This window comes from Sardina pilchardus, chromosome 15, assembly GCF_963854185.1.
Source record: "Sardina pilchardus chromosome 15, fSarPil1.1, whole genome shotgun sequence".
Lineage (NCBI taxonomy): Eukaryota > Metazoa > Chordata > Actinopteri > Clupeiformes > Clupeidae > Sardina > Sardina pilchardus.
In genome coordinates, this window is record NC_085008.1 from 768,734 (window position 1) to 786,902 (window position 18,169).

General features: G+C 47.9%; 2 protein-coding genes across 2 annotated transcripts; both read right to left on the bottom strand.

The window, feature by feature from the left end:
* Positions 1-263: 263 nt before the first annotated feature.
* Positions 264-3,837, bottom strand: fam174c (family with sequence similarity 174 member C). The gene is made up of 3 exons (XM_062557049.1): positions 3,340-3,837; positions 2,952-3,068; positions 264-2,755 (listed from the first exon to the last, which is right to left on the bottom strand). Exons 1-3 carry the CDS (start codon positions 3,645-3,647, stop codon positions 2,752-2,754), a joined length of 429 nt encoding a protein of 142 aa, XP_062413033.1. The 5' UTR covers positions 3,648-3,837; the 3' UTR covers positions 264-2,751.
* A 361-nt stretch (positions 3,838-4,198) lies between these two features.
* Positions 4,199-17,335, bottom strand: LOC134102805 (polypyrimidine tract-binding protein 1-like; the record flags this gene model as incomplete). Its single annotated transcript, XM_062557050.1, is given in 7 exon segments — positions 4,199-6,500; positions 9,833-9,910; positions 10,701-10,917; positions 11,721-11,813; positions 14,111-14,144; positions 15,910-16,043; positions 17,261-17,335. Coding segments are annotated over 7 exon segments (764 nt in total), but the record flags the coding sequence as incomplete, so codon positions are not given.
* Positions 17,336-18,169: the final 834 nt, after the last annotated feature.

The following is an 18,169-nucleotide window of genomic DNA, read 5'->3' on the forward strand; positions in this document are numbered from 1 at the left end:
GCATCATGTTGGCACTGCCCTTTACATTACCCAGTGCATAAGCATCATGTTGGCATTGCCCTTTACACTAACCAGTCCATCATGTTGGCACTGCCCTTTACATTACCCAGTGCATCATGTTGGCACTGCCCTTTACATTACCCAGTGCATCATGTTGGCACTGCCCTTTACATTACCCAGTGCATCAAGGGGCATCATGTTGGCACTGCCAGTGCGACTCCATCTTACGCCCCCCTCACATTCAATGAAGGACCAGTCTCATCTTTGTGGCAAATTCACACATTCTTTATTGCATTTCAGCAGTTTTACAAACTGGGTCTGTCTCACAATGCACACATGTACACACGTACACGTACACACACACACACGCACACACACACACAGCTGTGAAAGCTAACAGACTTAGACCCGTTTCTTCCAGCCCTCCCCTTGAAAACAAAACTCCTTTAAAAGATAAACTTAAGATAAAGTGAACTTTGACCCCCTAAACATATGCAGTCATGACATCACAGGATCCTGTGTGTGAGTGTGGAGCAGTTCAGCTATCCCCCACAGCAGCAGCCCAAGGTGCAGATTGTCAGATATCAGCAGAGAGCTGGTTATGTAAAGATGTACAGAAGAGATGTATAGATGACGCCCCCTGGCCTTAAAGAACACAAACCAAACCACCCGCCCAACACACATAAGCACACAGTATCGGCCCCTATGGAATACCCTATGCCACATACGCGCCCACCACACATAACCGCACAGTAATGGCCCCTATAGAGTACCCTGTGCCACACACTTACAGTGTCCATGTGCATAAGCATTAAGCTATAATCTAAAATATGAAACACAGTACAAGTGAACTCATGAGCTGAGGAGGAGAGAGGACAGCATCAACATCAGCTGAACATGACGAACATCGTCTCACACGCTGAGGAATGTGCAATGGAATGAAAATAAAGCCGTCAAGTGAAAACACGCCTGGAGACAGGCACCCGGAGACGGGCACTTCCCACAGCAGCACCACGACAGCAGGAATGGAAGCAGAGCAACAGATTTAAACAGGAAAACAATTTCTAGGAGAAAAAGAAAGAATCTTTGGAGAAAAGAAACCGTATAAATGTTGGGGTCCTGGCAAACCTGTAGGCTGCCGGGGCACTGGGCCCTTGAGTGTGTGTGTGTGTGAGCGTGCTAGTGTGTGTAGTCTGGAGTTCTTCCTTAGCTGGGCCGGGCCTGGGCTGCTAAACGGCCCGCTTTGGTCTCAAGTGAGCTGTGAAGAGTGGGAGAACTCTCCACTCCGTCTGGCTCGATCGACAGATGGTGTTCAGCCCGTGCAGTGTGGGGGTAATATTGGCCTGCTCCACCCTATTGGCGCCTCCACCTGAGGAACATCTCCAGCTCTTGGGGCAATAAAGCTAACGACATGGCACCAGTGGTGGCATGCACGCGATGGAGGCACTTACATTTACAATTACACTGGAGTTACAGACTTTTAATTACTATTACGCTGCAGTTACGGAGTAAAGCGGGCTCGGTCTCCCCTTCTGCACTTTCCTTTTCCCAGCGGGAGAATAACGGGGAGTTTGCATCGCGGACAAATGCAAACTGCTGACAACAAGGGCTGATATCAGCAGTTCACAGCATTGCCGAATATTACACAATGTAGAACAGCTTCATAAATATCTTTGGTTACGTCAATGCATAACAATCTTGAAGGGTCAACCAAAAAGGATGATAAACAGATAGTCCCTATCAAGCGTAGTTGTAGAAGTGCACTGAGTCCCCCCCCAGGGTTCACCTGTATGGGGACACTGACAGCAGATCTGCAACGTGGTGAAATAAGCCGGCCACGTCAGACCAACGCTGACTCAAAGCAAAGGAAGATGGCTGCTGGGGAATGATTAACAGCACAGGAAACACGACCTTCGACAACAGCCAGATTAAACAGAATAAAATGAGGCATTATGGCACGAAGGGAGCGGGACACAGCTGGCCTCAGACACCAGCACTCACAGCGTGTGTTTGTGAGGAAGTACACTTCAACATTAGAGAGGATCCGACAGGACACTCTGTGATTGGCTTGAACCTCGGAAAGGCACTTACATTGAGCTAAAAAAAAATCATACAAATCAGAAAATGAAACACTCAACCTCAACATAGAATAATAATAATAATAATAATAATAATGATGAAACAAAAAAATATATAAAATGTCAAAACAGAGATCTGAACAGAATAATGTATGACTGTTCAAACACCATATGCCAGGTGGCTTTAATAACAGCACAACTCTACAGAGGGGAACGGAGATCAGGTTGGACCAGGGAGGAGTTTGAGGAACCTGTATTAGCTACAAGCTCAGCTAAATTAACTCGGAGTACTAACACCGCCTAATAGATGCACCCCATGGGTTTGTTTTGCTGTGATAGTGAAGTCATGGGGTTCTTCTTTACAGAGGTTTACCACATACTCCATTAATCGCTTGTTACTTACCCACGTCCTTGGAACACCACCTGGGTCTCGACGGGGAATATTAAGATTGCAACTTTGGCACTGAGAGCAAACAGACATCTTGATTGGTCATCTGAATTTCTTAATTATAACTCTGCTTCTCACAGAACGCGTACAATTTGGTCAACAAATTTCAGTTCATCTCAACACAAGGTCCCAATTATCCCACCAGAGGGACAAACTCCAAATCCACATCATTGCGAACTTCTTCAGATTTTCGGCAGTCGTGTTCCTTATCTTGGGATGGCAGTCTCATCTAACACAGAGAGGGAGGGAGGGAGAGAGAGAGGGAGAGAGAGAGAGAGAGAGAGAGACAGAGAGGGAGGGAGGGAGAGAGAGAGAGAAGTTCGTCACAGAAAGAACCAGACTGACACCAAAGAGCCTTATGCTATCCACAAAACACCGAGACTGTTTAGACAGTTTTTTGGCACGTTTTTCCCAGGGCCGCCTACCTCCTCAAAGATCTGGACTCGTACACAATGTCATCATCATCTTCATCATCATCGTCGTCATGATTCGCCAGGAGCCCATATTTCTTCTTCCGTTGTGAAACACTAGTTTTCTTCAGCCTAAGAGAAGGGCATATGGATATGAGCCAGGTAGACTGATTGTTTTACACAATGAGCAACATTTGTTCTGCATACGAAAAATGCGGACATGCGCACAATGGCCTTAGGCTACAGTATGGCATGACAGAAGTTGGACACAGAACATCAGTCTTTCATGAAACATCATCACGGACAGTTGATTTTTTAAACTGATTTCTGACGCCAACTTCCCAAGCACAAAGGCAACTTCCTTGAAATGCGATGGTAATAGATACGTTGATAGGCTACTCACCTAACAGCTCTGACGAGGAAATACAGAACTCCAATGACGGTGATTCCGATAAGTACGTAGAGAGCTCTTTGGATCATCGAGCTGTCCGTGTCGAAATGCCCTTTGACTTTGTTTTGGGGCGTCGCAGTGGTGTTGGTGCCCGTGTCTTTGTGCGATCCATCGGGGGCGACCACACTGTTGTTAGTCGGTTTTGAGATGACGACAGGTTTGTCGGGCGCGCTCGCAGTTGTGGAGCTGTTCGTGGCGTCTGTAGCGATAGCGAGAGCCCAGAAGATGGGCACGAGCACGAAAACTACACGAAGCGTCATTTTAACTAGCTTCTGAACACGGGAGGCGGACAGAATAGAATGAAAATATGTTGTCTTCTCTCAAGACAAACTCCTACGGTACTTTCCCCGAAATACTGGCTTTCACTCCCACTCTACATCGACGCGTCTCTGCTTAGTGAGATTCACTCGTTGACTAAAGTTTGGATTCCTGTTCCTGGTTGTTGTGGCTTTTGCAGACGTCACACCGTGCTACCCTCAATACTGGCCGTAGTGAAACACTTTACTCAAGTTCCCCTTCTTGGGATGTCCAAAAGTAGGCTTACTCGACTACTTAGTTTGACCAGTTAATTTAAATAATTAATAAATTAATTTTAAATACAAAGTGTCAGCTGTAATTCACTGATGAACATGGATTAATGTTAAGTTTTGTTGTGGGGGAGTAGAAATGAAATCATTGCCTTCGTTTCCTGTGGGCATGTGACCCATTTTTATCAACTTTCACACACCTGTGTGACAAAATGGAACAGACTACTCAACGTTGTGTGAGAGTAAGAGAGAGAACACACACACACACACACAAATGAAACATCTGGGAGTTCAATAGTTTTATTGCAGCAGTATCTACAAAAATACATCAGACTCCAGTAAGGATGGATCATCTTTGCTTCACAAACTTCTCTTCCGATACAAATCTCTACTTGAGTGAAAATCTACAAGCAAGAGACTTCTGATATAAAACCCCAAAGCTGCTTTAATGTCTTGTGGTACAAAAATAGTATACACAACCAGTCCGTGTCCAATGCACTAAATGATTTAAGACAAAAATGAGATTATACTGAACAGAATGTTGTGCAATTATGCGGTCCACGTACTGGTCTTGTGAAGATTAAACGCATCAGAAACACAATCCTCAAAAACACCTTTCTTTTGAGTGTCATATAAAGTCTTCACACAAGGACTCTTGGGTAATGTATTCTTTTTGAAAATAAACCTCGGTCAACGAGCATGCTGGTGCGCAGCCTGACCGCTCACACGTCAGCCCTAATGTGTCAAACACAAACAAGTCAACGCAACACATTCCCCAGAGCGCAGGACAGCGAACACAGTGAAACTACATGCTTGCTTGCTGTAGCACTGCAGCTCTTGAACTGGCCACGTCAACACTTTAACCTGTTGCTGCCTCTGGGACACCCCTGGAGTGAACGGAGTAGATGCATAAACATGTGCAGGACAAACTAAGACACGTTGTGTTGAAAGGCACCCGCACAAGAGAGATCAAGACCTTTGTGACATTTTGAAAAAGGCACAAACTGAACGAGCTACTTCTGCAGTCAACCCACCCAGTAGCCAAGAGATGAATGTTCTACCACAGCCCCTCATCACGAGGGCAACATCCAATCAGGAAAGAGCTACTTTCCAGGGGATTTCCAGCATATATTACTTTACGTGTGTGTGTGTGTGTGTGTGTGTGTGTGTGTGTGTGTGTGTGAGAGAGAGAAGCAGAACGTGTGAGTGAGTGTGTGAACGGGAATGCTGGGCAGAGCATCACACTCTGTACAGAGCTGGGTTGTTGGAGAAAGGCTGTGGAACTTTGGTTTTGAGCCATAATGCACATGCTTATATGTGACGCACACACAGGCTTGGTAATAACATAGCAAACAACAATCTTAAACAGCACACAATGGAAACATACTTCTCATCAACGTCAAGAAGGTTTGACCAAGTTTTTTTTTTTTTTTTTTCATTTTTTAAAACACAAGCATAATCACCAGCCTTACGCAAGGCCCTATATGCAATGATGAACAGTCCTGGTTGGAATAATATCTAACATTTACACTTAGATTTGAAAAACATACATTTTTTTTCCTTTAAAAAATGATTGCATAAGTTCAAAAGACAATGGAATGTAAACATCTTATATCTAGACGTACAGTATATATGATTGACTAAAATAACAGCCAGCTCGCCCTGAGCAGGGCGGGCCAACAAGCACTCAAAACTATCATGGGTCATTGAGGAGTGAGACTTGCCTAAAAATGCCCAATAATTCTCAGAGAGAAGATGAACCCTTACAAAACACATGGTGTACAGGTCGTAAACTTCAGATTAAATGTTGGAAAGGCCATGACACACACCAACACACCAAAAAAAGGTGATAGCTCCGATGTGATTTGCCGATAGGGAATGTTGGGAGTCGGGGCACCTGATCGAAAGCGCCATACGCTAACGCTAACACTAATGCTAACGCTACATGAAGCCCCACTTGAGGTATTCGGACTCGTTTGGACCCCAGATACTGGAATGTGAGGAGTCTCGGCTCACGCTCGCGGGAGCGCTAAGGCAGGGAATGTAAGGCTCACGCTAACGGGAGGGAATGTAAGGCTCACAGTGAGCAGGAGCAGAGTCTGGTCAAATTAAAATCCAATTTAAAAACAAACAAAAAATAAAAATAAAAAAATGAAGTAAAATCCAACATGCATTCTCTTCTCCGTCTGACTAAGGCAAGATCATAAATAACCCATCACATATATACCCATCATACGCAACTGATGTTCACATCATAAATATGCCCATACGCTAAAGGAATGACTGAAGTGAGCGTCGTGGTCGTGGTCAAGGCCTCGTGGGATAGCGCAGTCCTCCACCAGCGGACACAGTTGAGGTCTAGAGTGAGTCCTGTTTGGCCGGGCACTGCCCACCGCTGCCCCCCGCTGCCTAGCGCCCTCTAGAGGCCAGACGCAGGGCGCGGCCCAGCGCGCTCAGATGGTGGACTTGGAGAAGGACACGCGCAGGTGGTGGTTCTCTCCGAGGTCGTGGTTGTGGAACTCGATCAGGCACTGGATCGCCTCCTCCACCGAGCCCATCTGGATCAGCGCCATCTTGTGGTCTTTCCTGGAAATGCAACATTATGGCCATTAGAATTTATGCACTATTCTGGACACACAACAGGACTGCACATACTAAACTCTCACACACACACACACACACACAGGTCCCCCCCCCCCCCACACACACACACACCTTTTGGAATCGCTCTTTGCTGTTAAATTCACACCAGCACAATGAATTTCATAAAAAATGGCTTGAACACAATCTTTTGATTACTTCAAATTTCTTTGAACTTGTTCACCTTTACGTTGGCATTTCAGAAGAAAGAGACAGAACATTCTAACTTCTCAATTTTTGTGTTCTACGTCTGTTGTGCCACGGAACTCATAGTGCAGGCATATTGTGCATGTTCCATAGTGACGCAATAGTCGTGCCGCGTAATAAGCTTTAGCCTGTGTCTTCTATACGTTAGGCACACTCCTATATACACTCTTCTATACGTTAGGCACACTCCTATATACACTACTGTTAGGCACACTCCTATACGTTAGGCACATTCCTATATACACTCTTCTATACGTTAGGCACACTCCTATACACTACTCTTCTTTAGCCGTCTCTTCTATACGTTAAGCACACTCCTATATACACTACTGTTAGGCACACTCCTATACACTACTCTTCTTTAGCCGTCTCTTCTATACGTTAGGCACACTCCTATATACACTACTGTTAGGCACACTCCTATACGTTAGGCACATTCCTATATACACTCTTCTATACGTTAGGCACACTCCTATACACTACTCTTCTTTAGCCGTCTCTTCTATACGTTAAGCACACTCCTATATACACTACTGTTAGGCACACTCCTATATACACTACTCAGCTTTAGCCGTCTCTTCTATATGTTAGGCACACTCCTATAAACACTCCTCTACACGTTAGGCACACTCCTATCTACACTGCTCACAAAAAGTAGGATATTCGTCTTTTAGGTGAAATTTCAGGATGGACCTAAAACCCACTGTAACCTTTACAGGTGTTGACACCTACAGTCAAGGCTGTAGCGATAGCGCACTGTTATTCAGCAGCAGAGGACCTTTGACACCTTCAGGTGCAGCGACAAACAAAACCTGCGGTTAAGGAGGCGTTAGGTGCCAATGCGTCAGGGGTAAGCGCTGTCTGTCTGTGTGTGTGTGTGTGTGTGTGTGTGTGTGTGTGTGTGTGTGTGTGTGTGTGTGTGTGTTGTTTTCCCAGGTCAGGCCAGAGGGCCTCAGCACGGCCTGCAGAAACACCTTCTGGAGGCAGCACAGTGGGTGCTAGTCTGGAGGCAGCACAGTGGGCGCTAGTCTGGAGGCAGCACAGTGGGTGCTAGTCTGGAGGCAGCACAGTGGGCGCTAGTCTAGTGGGCGCTAGTCTGGAGGCAGCACAGTGGGCGCTAGTCTAGTGGGCGCTAGTCTGGAGGCAGCACAGTGGGCGCTAGTCTGGAGGCAGCACAGTGGGCGCTAGTCTGGAGGCAGCACAGTGGGCGCTAGTCTAGTGGGCGCTAGTCTGGAGGCAGCACAGTGGGCGCTAGTCTAGGCGGCGCTAGTCTGGAGGCAGCACAGTGGGCGCTAGTCTAGTGGGCGCTAGTCTGGAGGCAGCACAGTGGGCGCTAGTCTAGTGGGCGCTAGTCTGGAGGCAGCACAGTGGGCGCTAGTCTGGAGGCAGCACAGTGGGCGCTAGTCTGGAGGCAGCACAGTGGGCGCTAGTCTAGTCGGCGCTAGTCTGGAGGCAGCACAGGCGGCGCTAGTCTAGTCGGCGCTAGTCTGGAGGCAGCACAGTGGGCGCTAGTCTAGTGGGCGCTAGTCTGGAGGCAGCACAGTGGACGCTAGTCTAGTGGGCGCTAGTCTGGAGGCAGCACAGTGGGCGCTAGTCTGGAGGCAGCACAGGCGGCGCTAGTCTAGTCGGCGCTAGTCTGGAGGCAGCACAGTGGGCGCTAGTCTAGTCGGCGCTAGTCTGGAGGTAGCACAGTGGGCGCTAGTCTGGAGGCAGCACAGTGGGTGCTAGTCTGGAGGCAGCACAGTGGGCGCTAGTCTGGAGGCAGCACAGTGGGCGCTAGTCTGGAGGCAGCACAGTGGGCGCTAGTCTAGTGGGCGCTAGTCTGGAGGCAGCACAGTGGGCGCTAGTCTAGTCGGCGCTAGTCTGGAGGTAGCACAGTGGGCGCTAGTCTGGAGGCAGCACAGTGGGCGCTAGTCTAGTCGGCGCTAGTCTGGAGGTAGCACAGTGGGCGCTAGTCTAGTGGGCGCTAGTCTAGTTGGCGCTAGTCTGGAGGCAGCACAGTGGGCGCTAGTCTGGAGGCAGCACAGTGGGCGCTAGTCTGGAGGCAGCACAGTGGGCGCTAGTCTGTGGAAGGGCTTGATCTCAAACGCATGACCCTCTTCCTGGTGCCTTTCCAGCTACAGAACCAACACTAATCGGAACCCTTCCATGACTCGCCACGTCCGTGTGCAGCCGTGTTCTCTCTGTAGAACCACAGCGGCAGGAAGGGGCCCGTAAAAGTAGGACACCTCCCACCCACAAGCGAAACTGGTCGACCACAGAACTTCCGCACCCATCACCCTCACCATCGGCAGGAAAGGTAAGCTCTGTCTCTGTGTGTGTGTGTGTGTGTGTGTGTGTGTGTGTGTGTGTGTGTGTGTGTGTGTGTGTGTGTGTGTGTGTGTGTGTGTGTGTCTATAGGCAAACAACTGAACTAATAAATGAATTGCCAAATGACTAGCAGAATGAACTACCAAACATGATCACTGCCGTATGTCTTTAATGGTGAACTACCAAACACGATCACTGCCGTATGTCTTTAATGGTGAAATACCAAACACGATCACTGCCGCATGTCTTTAATGGTGAACTACCAAACACGATCACTGCCGTATGTCTTTAATGGTGAACATGTTGGGTGGCTGATGACTGATCGCCGTAGCAACTGAACTCTACCCCCTGGACACTAGACTAGAGGCCTCAAACCCGACATGGGAAATTAAAGGGTCCTTGCTCCTCTTACTAAAAGTCTTAATTTGCGATTGTTCCTTGTTTACTTTGTTCAACACACCAAGGAACAAAGGAATCAGAAAACCCATCCTAGACTCAAGTCATTTTGATGCTGCAAATTGAAAAAAAGGCAAAAACAAAACTAACATGACCCCACTTAATGTCTCTTCTCACGCTTTTAATAGAAGAGGGTTTGTTTAGGGGGTTTACCACCGAGCCAACTCCTCAGGTTACGCAATAAACCAAAACCAGATTAATGGGAGGCTGCTGTGTGTGTGTGTGTGTGTGTGTGTGTGTGTGTGTGTGTGTGTGTGTGTGTGTGTGTGTGTGTGTGTGTGTGTGTGTGTGAGAGTCACACTTACTGGAAGAACTTGAAGCCCTTGACCAGGGCCCCAGTGCTGGAGAAGAGCATCTTCAGGTCCTCCTCCACCACAGCGGGCCTGTTGGACACACACACATGTTGTTTGGAAAGAGCAGTTGTTTGTAAACAAAAGCATGTTGTTTGGAAAGAGCAGTTGTTTGTAAACACACACATGTTGTTTGGAAAGAGCAGTTGTTTGTAAACACACACATGTTGTTTGGAAAGAGCAGTTGTTTGTAAACAAACGCATGTTGTTTGTAAAGAGCAGCTGTTGTAAGTAAAAGTATGTTGTTTGTAAAGAGCAGCTGTTCGTAAATAAAAGCATATTGTGCGTATGTAACACAGCATGTTGTGTGTAAAAAATGTTTAGATTGTAAATAAAGAGCATGTTGGTTGTAAAGAGCAGCTGTTCGTAAATAAAAGCATATTGTGCGTATGTAACACAGCATGTTGTGTGTAAAAAATGTTTAGATTGTAAATAAAGACCATGTTTGTAAATGGCGTGCGGCTACACTGACGGGATGTTGGATAAATAACAGCATGTGTGTAAATAACAGAATGTGTGTAAATAACAGCATGTGTGTAAATAAGTGTGTGTGTGTGTGTAAAGAGCGGCTGCACCCACGGGATGTTGGAGAGGTGCAGGGTGGAGGAGGGGGGGGAGATGTTGGAGTAGTTCTTGTGTGTGTGTGTGTGTGTGTGTGTGTGTGTGTGTGTGTGTGTGTGTAAAGAGCGGCTGCACCCACGGGATGTTGGAGAGGTGCAGGGTGGAGGAGGGGGGGAAGATGTTGGAGTAGTTCTTGTGTGTGTGTGTGTGTGTGTGTGTGTGTGTGTGTGTGTGTGTGTGTGTGTGTGTGTGTGTCACCCACGGGATGTTGGAGAGGTGCAGGGTGGAGGAGGGGGGGAAGATGTTGGAGTAGTTCTTGGAGCCGGGCTTCTTGAAGCGGTGCAGGGGGGAGCTGCTGTAGTCCTTGGTCAGGCCCTGGTCCTCGTGGCCCTCGCGGGGCAGCTGCACCGCCGTGTGCTTGGACAGCGTCACGCGCATCGCACGGCCCTGCAGCTTCTGACCGTTCAGGTGACTCATGGCTGCAGCAGCGGAGAGAGAGAGAGAGAGAGAGAGAGAGAGAGAGAGAGGGAGAGGGAGAGGGAGAGGGAGAGGGAGAGGGAGAGGGAGAGGGAGAGGGAGAGGGAGAGGGAGAGAGGGAGAGAGAGGGAGAGAGAGAGAGAGAGAGAGAGAGAGAGAGAGAGGGGGAGAGAGAGAGAGAGAGAGAGAGGAGAGCAACACTCAGTCAACACAACACAGCTCACTCAACACTCAGGAGATCACTCAGTCAACACAGCTCAGGATTCAACTGTGGTTTTGTGCTTTCCTTTTGTATCTCAAAGAAGGAGCGATGTACAGTGCTGTTTTATAACAAGTCTCCTTTCTAAAACCACGAAAGGGAAAAATGAGAATCTAAAAAAAAAACAAAAGCATTTCAGCATCTCATGCTAAACTCACTGCAACAGAACCAGCCAAACAGAACACATGTGCCAATATGGTCTATGGGATGGCAAAAAACATTTCCTTTGACAGGATTTCAGTCAGCCACACAACGGAGTACCCTCGCAGAGCCCCCAAGTCTGTTAAAGGTTTTTAAATCGTACTCTGCAGCATTGCACAGATATCTAGAGAACTGGCGCCCTCTAGAGGCCTCAGTGATATCTACTACTCATTCTGTTTTAGCTCCGAGTCCTCAGTCATCTGAACATCTCAGACACTGCCCTTCAGAGAGGACAATAAGTGAGGAAGAGTCCTGCAAAACCACAGGCAGTGTTTGGGGTGTGTGTGTGTGTGTGTGTGTGTGTGTGTGTGTGTGTGTGTGTGTGTGTGTGTGGTGATGAGTTACCTAGCTGTGCCTGTGTTCCGTCGGCCATCTGGATCAGGGCGTTCTCCTTCTTGTTGAACAGGATCTTGACGCGCATCACATCCCCATATACACCTGGAGAGGAAGGAGACGCGGAGACCACAGCGGTCAGCAATCAGGCCGTCGCAAGCCGCCCGGCGCTCAATCAGCCTCCGCAGAGCCTCAGGGAGACTACCTCACACCGTCATCAAAAACCACCAAGAGCCTCGAGAACACTAGCTGGACATTTATCCCCTGAATAAGTACTTAGAGCAAATGACAAATCTGGCTTTTCCATTGCATGGCATTCAGCTCGACTCTACTCTACTTTGGCACCTGGTGTCCGTTTTCCACTGCGACAAAGTACCCCCATAAACTAGCCGATTGGCATAGCAACGCTGAAGAAAACAACTGTAATGTCATAAACGTCACCTTTAGGTACCGGCTCAGCTCGTTTTGAACCTCACAAGAGGCGAAACCAAAAATAGTACCAGGTAACAGTTTTTGCTAATAGAAAAACAAAACAAAACGAGTAGAGACGAGATGAGCTGATACAGTGCAGTGGAAAAGCCCCATAAGCTAAGCTACATAGGACTGGTCCAAGTTCTGAAGCGTAGCACATTAATCTATAGTGCCTGAGGCTTAAATGGACACTGGGGTGTAGCATGTTAGCATCTATAGTGACTGAAGTTAATGGATCCTGGGGTGTAGCATGTTAGCATCTATAGTGCCTGAGGCTTAAATGGACACTGGGGTGTAGCATGTTAGCATCTATAATGACTGAGGTTAATGGACACTGGGGTGTAGCATGTTAGCATGCTAACGTCTATAGTGACTGAGGTTAATGGACACTGGGGCTAGTTTTAGACCTGGCCTCTATGTATCACTGGTGAAGCACAGTAGTTAGTTAGGAGTTGGACACTGGGGCTAGTTTTAGAGAACATGTAGCACGTTGGGCCTCTGCTCGGCCGCCATTTGGCCAAATGATGCTCAAGGGTGCCGGAGGGGTGCAAATCTAGCCAGAATGTCTGATCATGGGTGTCTTGACTTAATAAGCAACTGATACAGCATTCAAAACACAAGCAAACAGTGACTTCATATCAAACCATGCAAATCTACACAGCAATGATGGAACAAAAGGCATGTAAGCCGTCTACAGTGCATTGTGCACGACTACGGACCCTGATGCCAACACCACAGCTGGGACAGACAGAGAGGTCTGGAGGAGGAGAAGGCCTCAGGAGGAGGTTGGTGCTCTTCAACCTTCAGCCAATTTTCACATTAGAATTCCAAAAAGACAACATTAGCATTTAGCTTAGCCTTCAGGGGCAGCTTCGCTATAGCAAAGTACTCTTAAACAATACGATTTTGAGCATCGTGAATAGCTTAACATCATTTCACGTCTACGCTACTATGGAGAGGGTCTCTGGAGACCAACTGAAGTCTGTTCATCTTGCCATGTGGAAAGAAAGAGGCTATGTCCAGCCAGTGCATTAACTTGCTTTGCTTCTCGGCGCCGCCATCTTGTGGAGAAAGTCTGTACCGCTGAATTATCGAACGCAGCACAAGCTACAGTCAACAGACACCTGAGGAGAGTTCGGTAACCAACTTCTACAGATTCTCTCCACACAAGATGGTTGAAACCAGCGGAATAATCCTTCAGTTTGTCTGTAGAGACCCTGTCCATGTAACAGACGTGCAATAATATGGCCCAGGCCAATGGCTTTAAAAAAAAAAAGAGCAATTTACTTTGACGTAGCTTGAAGTTGGCTCTAAAGGCTATGATTATGATGGAGAGGTAGACTCGTCACATAAAGATAGCTCGTAGGTTGAAGAATACAAAACTCCTCTTCTCTTATGAGCGCACATGATCGTTGGGATATGATCAGTGTCACTAAACTCCTCTTCTCTTATGAGTGCACATGATCGTTGGGATTTGATCAGTGTCACGGAGATCCAACATGTCCATCCAGACCCGTCTGTGTGTCTGGGCACGTCTACAGGCAGAGGCCCCACAATGCACTTCAGAAGGGTGAAGTGCTGCAGGCTCGTTCACATTAGTGCAGTAGAAAGAAATAGTTCAAGGATTCAATATCCAAACAGTGAAGAATGTAATGGAATGCAATATAATGCTGGGAGTTGAGATGGTGCCATATTGGTGCCATATTGGTGCCATATTGGTGCCATATTGGTGGCGTGTGAGACCTGCTGCCTGTTGCCCTCAGCAATAACAACACACTCCAATGCAAACCAAAGGGCACTCTAAACATCATAACATTATATTATCAAACAACATGATTAACACAAGTACACAAGGGCAAAACAAGACAAATAAAGCTAGGAGGAAAGAAAACCATGAGTACTCAAATAAGAAGCTATAAAGGGCAACATACCGAAAAGAATAAAGAGGCATTGTGGCGTAACTCTCTTTAGAGGGCGCCAGAGAGGCAGGGCAGGGCAGGGCAGGGCAGTGGAGAGGAGGGGACAGGGAGAAGAGCGAAGGTCCACAGCGGAGCGGAGCGCAGCGGGACGCAACGGAGCGGCCAATCAGATCCACAGGAAGCGGTGAGAAACGGGCAGAACGGTGATGTGGAGGGGGGGGGGGGGATGGAGGGGTATTATGGATGGAGGGGGGGGGGGATGAAAATAAAAATAATAAAATGGAGAGAAAGTGTGTGTGTGTGTGTGTGTGTGTGTGTGTGTGTGTGAGAATGAGAGAGTGAGAGAGTAAGAAGAGGAAAGACAATGAGAGAGAGAAAGAGAGAGAGAGTGAGGAGGTAAAGAGAGAGAGAGTGAGGAGGTAGAGAGGACATGGGTGGGGATTGAGATTAATGATGATAGATGGTAGGTGTTGAGGGGGGGGCATGGAGGGAGGGGCGTGTTCATGGACAGAGGATGGTAGGGGTCAACGTGGCACGTGCAGCCAGTTGGCAATGAAGATGGAGGGATTACAAAACAAAAAAGGGGAGGGAGAGAGAGAGGGAGGAGAGGGGGAATGGGAGAGGGAGAAACACAAGAGAAAAGGAGGTAAAAAAACAAGGTCAGTATACACAAAGAAATATGAAGAGTCTAAACAGCAGAGAATCAGATGGTTCATTACAAAAGGAGCGGAACATAAAACGGTCTGAGGAAACATAAGGAGCCACAGAATGGATTATTCATATTCGGGGGCCTCTGGCTCTACGGGTGCTGTGCAGGTCTAGGCTATCGTGATGTCCAGTCTGTTAAAGATCGCATCACTGACCGGCCGACCCCACCGCCGGCCCCAGCCACCCCAGCCATGCAGAACAGGAAACAGGAAGTACAGGGGAGCCTCAGGTTAATGGAGATTAAAATTAAAATTAAGATTGAGATTGAGATTGAGATTAAGATTAAAAAAGACTGTCAAAGAAACTACATGGTCAAGGTTCAAACATTACCACCATGAGAGAGAGAAGCATTGCAGTGTGATTACTGGCAGTACAGTACACACCATGAGAGACCACTACAACAGCCCCCTGCAGCAACACCCCCATGTAAGTGTGCCCTTCCAATAGCACTATGCTAACGCTAATGTACCAACGTGGCTAATAATGTGTACAACTCCAATAGCACTATGCTAACGCTAATGTACCAACGTGGCTATTAATGTGTATAACTCCAATAGCACTATGCTAACGCTAATGTACCAATGTGGCTAATAATGTGTACAACTCCAATAGCACTATGCTAACGCTAATGTACCAATGTAGCTAATAATGTGTACAACTCCAATAGCACTATGCTAACGCTAATGTACCAATGTCGCTAATAATGTGTACAACTCCAATAGCACTATGCTAACGCTAATGTACCAATGTGGCTAATAATGTGTACAACTCCAATAGCACTATGCTAACGCTAATGTACCAATGTGGCTAATAATGTGTACAACTCCAATAGCACTATGCTAACGCTAATGTACCAATGTGGCTAATAATGTGTACAACTCCAATAGCACAATGCTAACGCTAACGTACCAATGTGGCTAATAATGTGTACAACTCCAATAGCACTATGCTAACGCTAATGTACCAATGTGGCTAATCTTAACGATGTGTAAACCTCCAATAGCATTACGCTAATGTACCAGTGTGGTTAATAATGTGTACGCGAGTGTGTGTGTGTGTGTGTGTGTGTGTGCGCGCGCGTGTGTGTGTGTGGCAGAACTAACCTCTGGGTTCAGGTTGCTGACCAGCATGACGCAGTGGCCGCCCGAGAGCTGCGGGAAGGCCAGTCTTCCCGCTGCAGCAGCGCCAGGGATCGCCAGCGACGCCAACGCTCCGTGCATACCCGGCATCGCCAACCCTGCCCAGGAGAGGAGGAGGAGAGGAGGAGGAGAGAGAAGGAGGAGGAGAGAAAGAAGAGGACCGGAACGGAGAAGAGGAGAGAGAAGGAGAGAAAGAGGAGGAGAGAAGAGGACAGGAACAGAGAAGAGGAGAGAGAAGGAGAGAAAGAGGAGGAGAGAAAGAGAAAGAAGGAGGACAGGAACAGAGAAGGAGAGAGAAGGAGAGAAAGAGGAGGAGAGAAGGAGGAGAGAAAGAAGAGGACCGGAACAGAGAGAAGAAAATGAGAAAGAGGAGGAGAGAAAGAGGACCGGAACAGAGAAAAGAAAAGAAAAGAAAAGAAAAGAAAAGGAGAGGAACACAGACAAAGGAAAGAGGAATGTTACTCAATCTGGAAGGCAGCTGGGCATTTCTGTGGTTAACTTCTCTTTATAGCACTGAACCATCACACACACACACACACACACACACAGTCTCTACATAGTACTTTACAGTGTTATGAATGCAAGAGTCACGTCAGGAATGCGGTGTGTGTTTTGTTGTGGTCATCACGGACACTCTGGAACTGCACACACGTCTTAAGTGGGCAGAGCCCAGTTCACATTAACCAGCTACATCCCACATGCAGTCTCACACACACAAACACGGTGAGGGAGCTACACTCCTGACTCTCTCTCTCACACACACACACACACACACACACACACACACACAGTGAGGGAACTGCACTCCAGACTCACTCACTCACACACACAGGGGGCACTGCAGTCCAGACTCACCTGCTTGCTGGATGGCCACACACACACACACACACACACACACACACACACACACACAGTGAGGGAACTGCACTCCAGACTCACTCACTCACACACACAGGGGGCGCTGCAGTCCAGACTCACCTGCTTGCTGGATGGCACACACACACACACACACACACACACACACACACACACACACACACACACACACACACACACACACACACACACACACACACACACACACACACACACACACACACACACACACACACACACACACACACACACACACACACACACACACACACACACACACACACACACACACACACACAGCGCTGCAGTCCAGACTCACCTGCTTGCTGGATGGCCACACACAGACACACACACACACACACACACACACACACACACACACACACACACACACACACACACACACACACACACACGGGGCGCTGCAGTCCAGACTCACCTGCTTGCTGGATGGCGAAGGCCGGGGGGAACGCGTGCGCTCCTGCAAACGGAGCGGAGATGATGCCTGGAGCAGCTGTGGCACAGGAGAGGAGAGGAGAGAGAGTGAGACACACACACACACACACACACACACACACACGCGCGCACGTGCATAGCTTCTCCTCAGCAGTGAGTAGCGAGAGCGAGAGAGTCCAGTCATGACAGGCTTATGTGGTGGACCAGCACTGCTCCTCTGATAGGAGACTCAGATCTACGTATGTAGAACTCCAACCATGTTATGCAATCGTCTCACCACAGCTACATGAAGTCAAATCCACCAAACGTGGGGGTCACTGATATGTATGTGGTGATATGCATTGATATCCATGTGGGGGTCACTGATATGTATGTGGTGATATGCATTGATATCCATGTGGGGGTCACTGATATGTATGTGGTGATATGCATTGATATCCATGTGGGGGTCACTGATATGTATGTGGTGATATGCATTGATATCCATGTGGGGGTCACTGATATCTGCACACGTTAGTGTGGGGGTCACTCATATCCATGTGGGGGTCACTGATATCTGCACACGTTAGTGTGGGGGTCACTCATATCCATGTGGGGGTCACTGATATCTGCACACGTTAGTGTGGGGGTCACTGATATCCATGTGGGGGTCACTGATATCTGCACACGTGAGTGTGGGGGTCACTGATATCTGCCCACGTGAGTGTGGGGGTCACTGATATCTGCCCACGTGAGTGTGGGGTCACTGATATCTGCACACGTTAGTGTGGGGGTCACTGATATCCATGTGGGGGTCACTGATATCTGCACACGCTAGTGTGGGGGTCACTGATATCTGCACACGTTAGTGTGGGGGTCACTGATATCTGCACAGGTGAGTGTGGGGGTCACT

What these genes read in the sequence shown, in the direction of transcription:
- fam174c (XM_062557049.1), bottom strand. Translation starts at nt 3,647, where the DNA reads ATGACGCTTCGTGTAGTTTTCGTGCTCGTGCCCATCTTCTGGGCTCTC. An exon ending in TTCCTCGTCAGAGCTGTTAG is followed by an intron (nt 3,069 to 3,339) that starts GTGAGTAGCCTA and finishes CCCTTCTCTTAG; the next exon opens with GCTGAAGAAAACTAGTGTTT.